Genomic DNA, 14,157 nt, shown 5'->3' with positions numbered 1-14,157 from the left:
CTCCGTGGTATGGTCCATCCATTAATTCTTTGCATAGACAGCGTAGTAAGGCAGAACGTGAGTGGCGCTTGCAGCGGATCAAAGTAACTCGTTTGCGTTATGTTTTTGCAAGAAGAGCAGTTGTTCACACTGTAAAAGCCCAAAAGGCTAGGTATTATCAAAATAAAGTTGATTCATGTGGTGGTGATAAAAAAAAAAAAACTGTCTGCAGTTGTGAACAATTTGGTTGGTTGGAGGAATGTAATTATTAAACCAACTTCTGTATCTGATGCCCAATTGGCTTCTGATTTTGCTTCATTTTTACAACTAAGATATCTCGCATGAGAAGTGATTTAGACAGCAGTTCTCCTAGTGAAGTGTACTCAGTTGACTTCGAGCCACGGTGCACCGGGGATCATTTGCTTTCAACATTTCATCCGCTGGATGTAAACAAAGTCAAATGTTAAGTTAGAGAACTTAATAAAACATATTGCCCACCCAATCCATGTAACATGTCACAACTGTTTGATGTGTATGAGCACGCTGCAGAATTTATCTGCAACATAATAAATAGATGCTTCTTAGAATGTATTTTTGTGCAGTCAGAGAAATGTGCTTTGCATAGGCCCCTAACTAAGAAACCTGGCCTTGATGTCAAGAGCATGACAAATTATCGTTCCGTCTCTAACCTGTCTTTTTTATCCAAGATTATTGAACGGGCCATACTCGATCAACTCGTACCACCACTGGAACACAACAGAGTTGTTCCTGTTGTTCAGTCAGCATACAGAAAATACCATTCAACTGAAACTGCACTAACAAGGATTCATAGTGACTTGGTGGTAAACACTTGTAGTGGGATGTCCTCTCTCCTAGTTCTGTTGGATCTGTCTGCAGCTTTTGATACAGTAGATTATAAACTATTGTTGGATGATCTGTATTTTTATGACATTCGTGATAGTGCCCTTTTGCTCCTTAACCTGCCGCATGCCAGCTATTTTTAGCCTTAGTGGTCATCCTTGTGCAGGCCATTTTTTGACCTTTTTTTTTAATTGGCTAAAATGATAGATTTTGATGTGAAAAACAACAATTTTCACCATTAAAATACTCACCAAAGCTCAGAAATGGGTTTTATTGAGTCCTGTGTACTCATATACAGGTATTCCTGTTCTCTTACACTTGCCATGTATGTGAGAGAAAGCCGTTTTGTATGTAAGGTAGACTCAGGTATTTATGTTGGGAAGGTATAGCAATGTTCAGTACACTTTTCTGATTACTTATTACTTCAACATCTGTCACAATTTGCATGTTTGTCTCAAAATGAATGCATTGTCATACACTTACTTGAAAATAGGTACAGCCTGACTTCACTGTGAACAGTCCTGGCACTTAAAAGAAGGTGTTTACAGCTTGACATCACTATGTACAGTTCGTACACTTACAAGATAATATTTACAACTTGATTTCACTATGTATAGTCCCTTCACCTACGTGGAAATATTTACAACATGCCTTCACTACGTACAGCACTGGGTGAGGCACACAGGCAGAGTGAGGCAGAGCGAGTGTGAGGGGGGTGGAGTGAGTGAGTGTATGGCCTTGACTGCCTGGGGCATGATAGAGGAACAGTTAGCATACATACCTGCCAATTTTTACCCATGAATCATGAGAAATGTGGTCACAGTGAATGTTTTAATTTTAAACCGTTTTAAAATGGCATTGGCACTGGCCTCAGATTTTTGTTAGACCGTTTTAAAATGGCAGTGGCACATGGCGGGTTAAGACATATCTCTCGGACAGATCTCAGAGAGTGGTTGTTGATTATGCTAGCTCTGATTCTGCTCCCCTTCTATTTGGAGTCCCTCAAGGATCAGTTTTGGGTCCAATTCTATTTACTATCACACAAGTAGTTTATCATCTTGACTTGATGCTCACGATGTGTCCTATCATTTTTATGCTGATGACACCCAGCTTTATGTTAGATGTCAGATATCAATGATACTAAGACAAAGCTTGAATCTCTAATGTCTGATATTAAGATTTGGATGGCTAAGCGGAAACTTAAGCTGAATGATGGTAAAACTGTGATCATCATCATCAGAGGAAATGGAAGGGATGATGCCTGATAATGCCCAGGCTTTGAGCATTGGCATGTCACAGCTTCATCCAGACAGTTCTGATTGAAATCTGGGTGTTTATTATAATTCAGAGTGATATTACAAAGAACATAATAATCAGGTTGTCAGAGGGTGTAACTTGCATGTCAGAAATCTGTACTCTTTGAGAAAATTCCTGAATAGATGGTGCCTCGTAACATTGGTCCATGCAGTGGTCATGTCTTGTGTTGATTATTGTTATTCACTGTGGGTTGGTCTTCCAATTAATATACTAACAAAAGTTCTGTCTATGTTGAACAGGGCAGCACGGCTTATTTTTGGTCTCCCCCCGAGAACCTCAACTACCCTATTCCTGATTGAGTTGCATTGGTTACCAGTAAAGGCTAGAACTGAATTTAAACTGTGTCTTATTACATTCAAGGTTCTTAAATTTGGTGAACCGAAGTATCTTGCTGAGTTATTAAAACACCCATCGGCATGCCTGGGTATGATGTTACGCAGTGAAGATGATTCCTTGCGTCTTAATGAGCCTGAAGCCATTCACCAGTCATCTTTCTCTGATTGTTCTTTTGTGTATAGATCCCCTAGATTATATAACAGATTGCCATTGTCCATAAGACAACTCTCGTCTGTTGAATCCTTTAAGAGACAGCTGAAAGCCTTTCTTTTTTCAAAATGCTGTGACCTGGAGAGATGTACTATGATGGATGATTATAGGGTTAAATAATAATTATTGCCACATTACTATATATATATATATACAGTAATCACTCCAATATCCGGATCAATAGAGCCATCGGTAGGTTCGGATATTGGTTTTGTCCGGATATTGGGCCCCAGCTTATGGACTTGTACTTACGGACCCTAACACAGAGAAACACCTATACAACTCCCTCCGGACATGCATAGCACCTATTTAACACCCAAATCACACCAATAAGGCACATAAATGACTGAAATAAATGCAATAGACACATAAAATGTGGGTTTAGAAGTATGTTCATACATTAATAAACATTCTGGTACTTATGGACTCTAACCGAACCTAACCTAACCGAACCTAACCGAACTCTGAAAAACACATTCCTACTGCACATGCATGAGGTAAGTTTAGTATGGAAAGAAGTACAGTATGACACTTTCTGGTAAGTATAGTATGGGAAAAAATACAATATGAAACATTCTGGTAAATATAGTATGGAAAATAGTACAACATGAAACATTTTGGCTACTTACAGCAAGTCCCTGGCCACCTCGATGAATAACCGCCTCCTCTCGGACTCTGACAGTAAGAACGATTTCCTGAAGCACTTGCACTACACTCTTCCTGAAGTCTTGCACTGAACTTAGTCACTAACACACAGAAGTCCGTTCTTTTCACAGTCTTCACTTTAGTCCAAATAATGTTCCATTAAATTTAAGTGTTGCACATTAACTTTTCCCAAGCCATGGCGAAGAGCGTAGGTCTTGTCGCGGTGAGAGACAGGCGGGAAGTGGGGAGGATGCAGCGGCGCTCTATCGGACATCGGAGGAATGACGAACCAAAACAATGCTCTCACGCGGCGCGCGCGGCAAGTTCAAATTACGGACGGCAAAAAATCGATTTTTTTTTCCAATTTTTTTGGATTTTCGGACCATTTTGGGAATGTTTGATCCCAGGACGATAAGGTTCGGTTAGTGGGGATGTTCGGTTATTGGGCGTCCGGATATTAGAGGGATTACTGTATATATATATATATATATATATATATATATATATATATGATGTAGCTTGTATTATATATGAGAGATGTCACAATTCTTGTAGTTGTAAAGATAATGTATGTGTCGAGCATTAGTAAATTCCCAAAGGAAGAACTGGCGCTTTTGAGAAACAAAAGACCATCCATCCATCCATTGCCAGACGCCATGCATCCCAGACAGGGTGGCCAAGGGCTCAGAGTTAATTGTTTTACAGGGAGGGGCACCAATCCTCCACCAACCCCACCTGACGTAGGGATGCCAGCAGCATCTGGTGTTCCCAGGCGGTCACCCATCCAAGTACTAACCAGACCCAACGTTGCTTAACTTCGCTGATCGAACGGGAAGCGGTGTACTCAACGTGGCATTATTATTATTATTATTATGATGCCTCCCAAATTTTAAAGCTTTCTGAACTGTCTCAGCCTCTCACACAGTACTGTACTAATTAATACTTATACAGATATTTTTTATATTTCACAATGGTAATAATTTTTCTTCCATTTATACCACTTTACTACTTTCATTTTTTGATGTGTAGTGTTTGTCATTCTGCAGAAATTTTAGTTTTATCAGTTTCATATAGGAGTTTAAAAATAATATTGAAGTGCAAGTCATACTTGTATTTTGTAGGAAAACATTTATTTATTTATTTATTTATTTTTTATGTGCAGAAAGCAGAGGCAGAACTTGCATATGAACTCCAGGCCGCCAAGACTCGCCAGAAGATCAAGGAGGAACAGATGCAGATTAAGGTGTGTTAGTAGGGACAATGACTAGGAGGATGTTTGATGGGAGTGAGAAAGACTGGGAAGGTGTTTGATGGAAGGGGAAATGGCTGGGTGAGTGTTTGATAGGAGGGGGAATGGCCAGGTAGGTGTTTGAAGGGAGGAGAAATGACTGGGATGTGTTTTTATTGGTTGGGGAAATGATGGAGGGGGGGGGAGGTTGATACTGGAGTGGTGAAGGTAACAGAAAGAGAAGGTATTGTTGATTGAGAATGGTCTGTGTTGCTTGATAAACAAGGAGTAGAGAGAAAAAAAATGTAGTGGCGGTAGTAATAGTAGTCGTCTCCAGTTTAGAAAAGTGAACCCAGTACGCTGCAGGCTGAAGTTACCATCCTTTTTTCATGGGATAGGGAGTGAGTTGAAGACCTTTTCATAACTGGGCACTGGAGCCTCATTGTTGCATCAGTGCCACCATATGTAGACATCCCTCTCCAGCACTGTTGAAAAAGGTGGATGGATAAAGTGAGAGGTTAATTTACTGCATGGTTTCAGATATCTAGTGTCTGTAATTGGAGCCCACACAAACTCCTGAAAGTTGCCAGTGTTCACTGGATCACTAAATAGTATGGAGTCACTACCCACTCAGAGTTGATGTACCTTCCTTTTAATAAATTCCTATCAGGATTATGACTCATGCATAAAGCATTATACCAGTTTTATATTCATCTTAGATATTTTACTTATTTTGTAAATGAGATTTACTCAGAAAAGTTCTTCATAGAGTTTACCAAAAGCCATGAAAGCTATTGTGTGTGTTTGCATTCAGCACATTTTTACTAAGTGTTATTAATCTCATTTGCTGGAAAACTTTGTCATTCAGTTCCCAAAGATTGTAATCTTTCATTTGGCAAATCCTGACATGATTCTATCCATTATACACGTAATAATAGTAAGAATTGTGTGGCCGAAATCTTACAGGGCTGAGACCTGCGACCCAAATTTTTAAAGGCATGGTATTCCTCTTCCTTTGAGGAAACGTCCAGCCCTGCCACAGTCCATTTTCCCACACATTTTAGCTGTGCAGTGAACCATGGTATTATATTTTCGGGATTCATCGGCTGATTTCAAAAAGCTCGGGCATCAGAGGTGGTGTATACACTGCATGAGTGCTGCCTTAGGCCCCAGGTGGCAGGCACACAAACTACACAGTGCTACCCATGAGAAAGCCCCTCCATATGAGCTCAGTGAGTTAATACACTCTTCGATTGTTTAAGTATCATATTTCCTTCATTTGTTATGCAAGATACAATTTCGTTATACCCATTTACCATTTTTCCCTACAGATGTACATCCAACACCAAAAAACATGACAGTGATCAATTCTCAGGCAGCATATTAATGATCGCATGTAGGCTGTCCCTAAACCGAGATAGATGCAAATGACGACCTCCATTTCTATCATATTTTGATAAATAAGCCATTTTTTTCTAGTATTATGTGTCGATAAATCAATAAATATCCTATTTTCAGGAAAGTAACAAAATAATTGTATTCTGTTATACAATTTTTTTGTTACTTTCCTGAAAATAGGATTTTGATTGATTTATCAACATATAATACTAGCATATATAATACTGTACTAACATTTTACATTAAGTTGTCTGGTTAATGATGGCATCTTTTTCCATTTTGTGGGGGCTCCAATTGAATATAGTTGCATCTGTACCACTGAAAACATAGACCCCTTCATTATGATGTACTCTCATTCATACCGTGTCCAAATTCTGTCTATCTACTATCTACTGCCAGATGCCATTTATTAAAATCAGGAGAGACTTTTCTAGCTGATGAAGTTATACAGTACATGGCCCTTATTAATTAACCCATTTCACTAGCAGGGGGCTCTCAAAGCCAAGTAAAGTAGTCTTGTAGCATAAGAGCAAAGTAAAAATGATATTCAGGCTGAAGAGGTTAACTGAGTGAGTTTTTACCTTTTGCCTGGTGTCTTTGAATGAGTTTTTACTTTTTGCCTGGTGTCTGCTAGGAGTTCTTTCAACTTAACTACTTTGTGCTGGAGTATCCTTATGAGCTAAAGTGTGTGATTGAAGGAGAACTGCAAGAAGTGGTAATGACACCATGGTTTACATCTACCATCAGGTGGTGGAGAGGACACAGGAGATCTTGATTCAGGAGCAGGAGATCCAGCGACGCCAGAGAGAGCTGGAGGCTACTGTTAAACAGCCTGCAGACTCTGAAAAATTCAAGTAGGTGATGTAATGGCATCTCTCTATACTGTACAGGTAGTCCTCCACATTTACATGGGATTCATTATCTTGATGCCTGTGAATTGCAGAAAGCTACAAACAGTTGGCACCCCACCAATATGGTCCCTGCCTGTCTTTGTAGTTTGACACCATGATTGCTTAAAAACCCTTTGCAGTTCCTCAAAATGTCATGAGACATTAGGATAAAAGTACTCCTTTTTGAAATTATGTATTAACCTGTGAATAACCAAGCCTGCAAATAGCAAATTCACTAATGTAAAGGGCTAACTGTAAAGGTTTTAGTTTGAAATAGTGAATAGCACATCCTGGAGGATGGAGCCAAGAAATTGAACAGTCAGCAGCCTCAGGGTAGGTGGTGGTGATGATCATATGACGCTGTGTAGTGGTGTCAGTAACAAATAGTGAATGGTACAGTATAGCATGGGAAATGAGGCAGAAAAGCTAATCCTGTAGTTGTAGCAAGTTTCTGTGAGCTAAATAAAGTTGTCTGTCGTGGGCTGGAATAAAATACTTCATAATTCATAGCCAAGATTGTTAAGTTTGAGAGGTTTTATTTATTTATTTTTTAGATAAAACAATAAAATATCAGATATTAGCCAAAAGAAAATGCAAAAGTAAGCATTTTGCAGCCAAAGGCTTAACCCCTAAAGCTTGGGGGTCTAGTGAGCCAAGCTCCCCCACCCCCAGTAGTCTGTTTTCAACCAAACATAGTCCATAACTACACCCCCTAGAACTTTCAATTAAATACAGCATCATGATACTCACCAACTCTTCTTCTTTCCATTGCAAGTGTCCTGACGTCTCTAGGTGAAGTCATTGTAGTGGTAGGAGGTGATGGATGGTCATGTGAGGCCGTGTGATTCGGTGGCCATGGCGTGCTGGGCACATGCCTGCCTCGCCCAAACAGGGATTCCCCACTCACACTCGCTGGCCCTCCCCCTTGCCTCACTTGACCTTGATACTTCTCACCTCTGGCCCCTACCACTGCCACATGAATGAATCATCACACATTGTATGTGTGTATGTGTGGCAAGCCCAGTTTATTCGACCAATTCTTCGACTTTTCCAGAGTGACACTGTGCATTGCAGTGTGTGGGATGGGAGAGTGAAAAGAAAGTCCAGATTTATTACACATTACTTGCTGCAAAAATTACTCTCACTTTCCTGCAAGTACATTTTCTGTGTCATATAAGATCACTTTAGTTATCCTTGAGGTTTTCTTACACGTGTACATTAATCCCTCCAATATCCGACGTAATAGGGCCATAGTTTTCAAGTCAATTCTTAATAAAAAAATTTTAAGGCATCTTTCCTATCACAACCTTCTTTCCGATCGTCAGTATGGGTTCCGTCAGGGACGCTCCACTGGCGATCTTCTCACCTACCTTTCAGACTCCTGGTCATCCTCCTTTCGGGACTTTGGCGAAAGCTTTGCCATTGCACTTGACATCTCAAAGGCTTTCGATCGAGTCTGGCATAAATCTTTAATTTCCAAACTGCCCTCCTACGGTTTCTATCCTTCTATCTGTACCTTCATCGCCAGCTTCCTTTCTGGTTGTTCTATAGCTGCTGTCGTAGACGGCCATCGTTCTTCTCCTAGATCTATCAACAGTGGTGTTCCTCAGGGCTCTGTCCTATCACCAACTCTCTTCCTTTTATTCATCAATGATCTTCTAAGCTGTACATCTAACCCTATCCACTCATACGCTGATGACTCCACCCTTCACCTTTCCATTCGGTTCCCGCAACGCCCATCTCAACAGTTACTTCAAGAAACAAGGGATGAGGCTATGGCACACCTAATGTCTGACTTGGCTCATATCTCTGACTGGGGTAAAAATAATATGGTTGTCTTTAATGCTTCTAAGACTCAGTTCTTACACCTATCAACCCGACAAAATCTTCTGCAGGTATACCCACTAATGTTTAATAATATTCAGATTAATCCTGCATCATCCTTGAACATGCTTGGGGTTTCATTTACTCGGGACTTATCTTGGAAAGATCATATTACATCTCTTGTAAAATCTGCTTCCAAGAGATTGGGTGTGCTAAGCCGACTCCGCTCTTTCTTTACCCCTGCACAATTGTTGACTCTATACAGGGGTTTTATCCGCCCCTGTGTGGAGTACAACTCTCATGTGTGGGGAGGCTCCCCACATACAGCTCTTCTCAATAGGGTGGAGTCAAAGGCTTTTCGTCTCATTAACTCTCCTCCTCTTACTGACTCCCTTCAACCTCTGTCTCTTCGCCGCACTGTTGCATCTTTATCTCTTTTCTATCGCTACTTTAATGGTCACTGCTCCTCTGAACTGTCTGCTTGCATTCCTCCACCTCTACGACGGGTGCGTAGCACCCGTCTGGCAGCAAACTCTCATCCCTTTTCTGTCCAACTCTCTAATGCAAGAGTTAACCGTTACTCCCAGTCTTTCATTCATGCAACAGGTCAGCTCTGGAACTGTCTCCCTCTGTCTGTATTTCCTCCTGCCTATGATCTCCAGTCTTTCAAACGCAGTGTGTCCAGGCATCTCAAAATGATCGGATCTTGAATTTGGCTCTCTATTGTATTTTGTTTTTCTCTTGGAGGGAACTGTTACTGCGGGCTCATGGCCTTTGGTTCCTTCTTCCTCGCATTAAAAAAATAAATAAATAAAAAAAAAATAAAAATAAAAAAATAAAAAAGGCTGGTCCGGATATTGGGCCCCAGCTTATGGACTGGTACTTATGGACCCTAACTCAGAGAAACACCTATACAACTCCCTCTGGACATGCATAGCACCTATTTAAGACCCAAATCACACCAATAAGGCACATAAATGACTGAAATAAATGCAAAAGAAGCATAAAATGAGGGTTTAGAAGTTGGTTCATACAGTATTGAACATTCTGGTTACTGGCTCCTGGACTGGTACTTATGGACCCTAACCTAGCCTAACTCAGAAAAACACCTTCCTACTGCACATGCATAGCTCCTAACACCCTATTCACACCAATAAAAGACATTAAAGAGTGAAATGAAGTGTTTGAGGTAAGTATAGTATGGAAAAAAGTACAGTATGAAACATTGTGCCTACTTAGAGCAAGTCCACGGCCACCTCGATGAATAACCGCCTCCTCTCGGACTCTGACAGTAAGAAGGATTTCCTGAAGCACTTCCAGTACACTGTTCATGAAGTCTTGCACTGAACTTAGCCAATCGCACTCAGAAGTCCGTTCTCTTCACAGTGTGCACTCGTCTAACTAATGCTCCATTGTAACTTACTAAGTGTTGCACTCTGCGCTTTAACTTTTCCCATTCTTCTAATAATTTTCTAAAGCAAAAACAAACAAGTCTATTTACGTTAAATTTTGTTCCAAATTAGCCTTTTCACTCACAACTGTAAATCCTTAACACAACACACTGTTTTTTTCACTGCACAACACTGTAAATTCCCGTGTGGTCTAGTGGAGAAGTTCTTGCTGTTTAATCACTGTCAAAGTCCAAGAGTATCACTGGCAGGTGACCTAGGGGTGCATTGCTGGGTCGTGGTGATGGCATACCCACTGCAGACGACTCTGAAGACAGACGCAAACTCACGTCGAGCGGTGACTCCACCATGGCTGATGTGCTGGGCTGTGGCTCGGAGCACGAGGGCCCGTCTTGGGGGGGCAACGGAGTGGAGCCAGGGCTGGGCACAGCGGGGGTAACGGGCCTGAAAAAACTGTCAATGGTTGATTGACGCAAGGACCGACGATTCTGACGATTGATGATGCGCTGCCTGAAAGCACACATTTCCTCCACAAGTCCCAAGGGCTCCATCTCCCTGTTGCAGTCCGGGTGTTCCAGGTAGCTGAGAACGAACTCTAGGTGTTCCCGGAGTGCGCTCAGCTTGGGGATGGCTGGAGTAGTGTCCTGCTGAGAGGAGTCCGCATAATCGTCGCCTTCCTCATCGGAATCTTCAAGCTCAGTACTGACACCTGCAACTGAAGACGCGATCTCGATATCAGACAATGGTTGATACCCAGGATCGCCCTCGTCGTCATCCAACCACTCATGCACATCGTCCACATCAACATCGTCGCCGTGCGTATGTAACCATGCATGGAAGTCATCCACGTCAAACCCTAGAAAATCGTACTCCACATCCGTTCCGAGAAGCAGACGAGACCAACCATTTTCCAGAGTCTTGACAGGGACTTCCTTCCATGCACTAGCCCAGTTGTAGAGTGCAGACTTGATGTTGTAGCGGCGAAGGTTTTCCAAAGTCTGCTGGCCTCGTGTATCCCGTCCCTCCCTGCGCTCGTCCTCGTCCTCGAGAACAACCATCACCTCGTCCAGGAACTTCCGTTGGTATAGGCGCTTTGTTGCCACGATCACTCCTTGGTCCATTGGTTGGATGAGAGCAGTCATATTAGGTGGCAGAAACATGCACCTAATCCAGCCATTCTCAGCCGCCAAGTCCTTGTCGCACGGATGGGCAGGTGCTTTGTCGAGGAGAAGGAGGGCCTTTACCTGGTTGCGCGGGATTCCCAGTGTCTTCGTCTGGTAATTGATGACTTCCTTGACGAAGTGGCGGTGGAACCAGTCTTTGAAGATCAGGGCTGTAAATCATGCCTTCAAAGAATGGTACCAGACGACAGGAAGGACATCCATCACCCCATGAAGACACCAAGGCTGCTTTGCACGGCCAACAACAACAGGCTTAAGCTGGTCCATGCCATTAGCATTGGCACAACGCAAAGCAGATATCCATTCCTTGGAGAGCTTGCGGCCAGGTACACGCTTCTCCGTCTCCTCGGCTAGAGTGTTCGTTGGCAGCGAGCGATAGAATAAACCAGTTTCGTCAGCGTTGTAGACTTGACCGAGAGTGAGGCCCTCCCTGTCGATCAAGCCCTTCACCTTGTGCCGAAACTCGTCAACTCCATCCTCGTTAGCGTCCAAAGCTTCGCCATGTGCTTTACAGTTGGTAAGGCCATGCTGTAACTTGAACGCAAAGAGCCAACCCTCGGATGCCTTGAAGTCTAGGGCGTCGTGAAGCCTGGTGAACTTCTCAGCAGCAGCCTTCAGCTCCGTTCCACGTACCATCACACCAGCAGCACGTTGCTGTCGATACCAAATCAACGTGGAGCAGTCGATTTCAGCAAACTTGGGAGTAAACATCACCTTCCTCTCCACGTTGCGTTTGCTTCTTGACGAGAAGTCAGCCGTGTACTGCATGAGTATGTCTCGGGATCTCTTAATATCGAACAAAGTAGATCGAGCCAGGTTGAACTCGTGGAGGTTGCGGGAAGAAGACCACTCAGCATCTGCTTTTTCCAATATCTCCCGTTTCTTCTCCAGAGTCAACACCACTCTCTTCCTCTTCTCAGGCGGCGGGGCCATCATCACACACACTAAGAGGAGGCCCAAGAGCATCAGGAGTGCCTGCAGCAGGTAAGGCACCACCACAAAAGTGGGCACATGGGCAGCCATAACGACGTGTGCACTCGCGGTGAGAGACAGGCGGAAAGTGGGGAGGATACAGCGGCGCTCTATCGGACGTCGGAGGAATGACGCGCCACAACAATGCTGTCCCACGCTGCGCGGCAAGTTCAAATTACGGGTGGGAAATTTTTTTTATTTTTTTTTTATTTTTTGCGGTTTTCGGACCATTTTGGGAATATTGGATCCCGGGACGATTATGTCCGGTTAGTGGGGATGTTCGGATATTGGGCGTTCAGATATTAGAGGGATTGCTGTAATTTCTTAATTTCTTACATCACTCTAGGCTTATCACAAATATATAAATTGTTGGTTATTGTAACACTTATTTGCACTTGTATTGTGAGATCACTTTCGATGTCACCCAAACTCGTGTTCTTATACCTGTACTTTTTCTTTTACAGTATTCTAAATTCTAATGCAGAAAGATCACTTACTTGGCTAAGTTCATTGTGCACAACAGGAGCTGCACAAAATTATGACTTACTTGTTTACTCTCATACAAAACCAATATGCACATATATTGCACTATACAGTAAGACCTCTCTATAACGGACTAATTGGAGCCCAAACCATTCCGAAAATGCGAAATTCTGATAAAAGCTACATCCGGACTTCCCCCTGGTAATCCGGGACTTTTTCCGAGTTATTAGACATTAGTCTGGATTGCATGAACAGTTTTTAAACTGGTTTGACTACCATTGTGGTACTGTACTGTGTTATAACTTCACCATATTAATCAAATGGTATAATAATATAATAATAATGTACCGTACATTGATAAACATGTCTTTTATTTATCTTATTGTGGTGAATATAGCTGAAGTGGTCAGGCAGTCTGGACTGCTTCTGGCTTTATTGGACTTTTTCCGACATAGAGGAATTTAGTCCGGTAGCTTCTCGAATCCGATAAAAGTGAATTCCGGTCTATTGAAGCCCGTTATGTTGAGGTTTTACTGTAATATTGTAACACTGTGTGCCCATGTATTGTGAGTTCACTTTTGCTGTCACCTGAGCTCATTTTCTTATACCTGTGATTTTCCTTATACAGTATTCTAAATTCTAATTACATTCTAGGGTAAGTTCTTGCTGTGCTACAGGAATTGCACCAAGTTAATAGTAGGTCCTCACTATAACATACTTACTGGGGAGAAATCAGGTTTGATAAAGCCAGAACTTGGTCAAGTCCAACGATCCCCCTCCCTCATGTGGGAATTCAGGCACATGTTTGAAAGTAAATTGGTAGGCTATAATATATTCTAGTACCAAAAATAAAAATTACCCATTTTACACTAACTTGGTCTAAAATTTTGGACTTTTGCACCTTATTTCACATACTTTTCAAAACATTACTTCATGACTAGTGCAGTATTACTATAATCTGTATAATCACTACTCAGCGCTCATGGTGGGGATAGAGCAATTTCAGGCCAGGTTGGGGCAAAAAGGGTAGGAAACACATGTATTGCACTGTAGTGTATCTATTTACATGGCTGTATACTGCTTAAGGTGCCACGCATCTTAGAGGCTGTAATCTGAATGAACTGTCATCCACTGTCATTGTCGGCAGAGTTAACTTATGATGGCTCTGGTGTCATGTCTGGTATAAAAACTCCTGAGGTGCTGGAGGTTGGGGACCTGGAGGCTGTAGTGCTAAATCCTGAGGCTGAGTGAGGAGATTGATGCTTCAGACACAGTTGAGGTCTCTGACTCAATGTGGAGCCTCTTGGCAGCAGGAGAGGGCACTGGCTTGAAAAATTAGAAGATCTTTGACTGAGGCCGATCACTTATGATTCAGAGTGTCTGGAGACTTTGGTTCTGTCCAGGCCTACTAGAAGTAGCTCCAA

The 14,157-nt window shown here is 42.3% G+C and overlaps 1 protein-coding gene and 1 pseudogene across 6 annotated transcripts in view; one reads left to right on the top strand and one right to left on the bottom strand.

The window, feature by feature from the left end:
* The window catches only part of Flo1 (flotillin-1), a 283,677-nt gene that overhangs the window by 143,249 nt on the left and 126,271 nt on the right, over positions 1–14,157 (top strand). For all 6 annotated transcript variants that reach the window (XM_080275747.1, XM_080275745.1, XM_080275749.1 and 3 more), the window contains 2 exons: positions 4,511–4,591; positions 6,722–6,828. In XM_080275747.1, the coding sequence (XP_080131873.1) occupies positions 4,511–4,591; positions 6,722–6,828 (188 nt within the window). The remainder of the gene's footprint in view (positions 1–4,510; positions 4,592–6,721; positions 6,829–14,157) is intronic.
* On the bottom strand, positions 4,096–4,214 carry LOC145404163 (5S ribosomal RNA; annotated as a pseudogene).

This window comes from Coenobita brevimanus, chromosome 62 (genome assembly GCF_032717465.1).
Source record: "Coenobita brevimanus isolate Jiangsu-jjx chromosome 62, ASM3271746v2, whole genome shotgun sequence".
Classification (NCBI taxonomy): Eukaryota; Metazoa; Arthropoda; class Malacostraca; order Decapoda; family Coenobitidae; genus Coenobita; species Coenobita brevimanus.
This window is presented reverse-complemented; position numbering and strand designations above follow the sequence as displayed.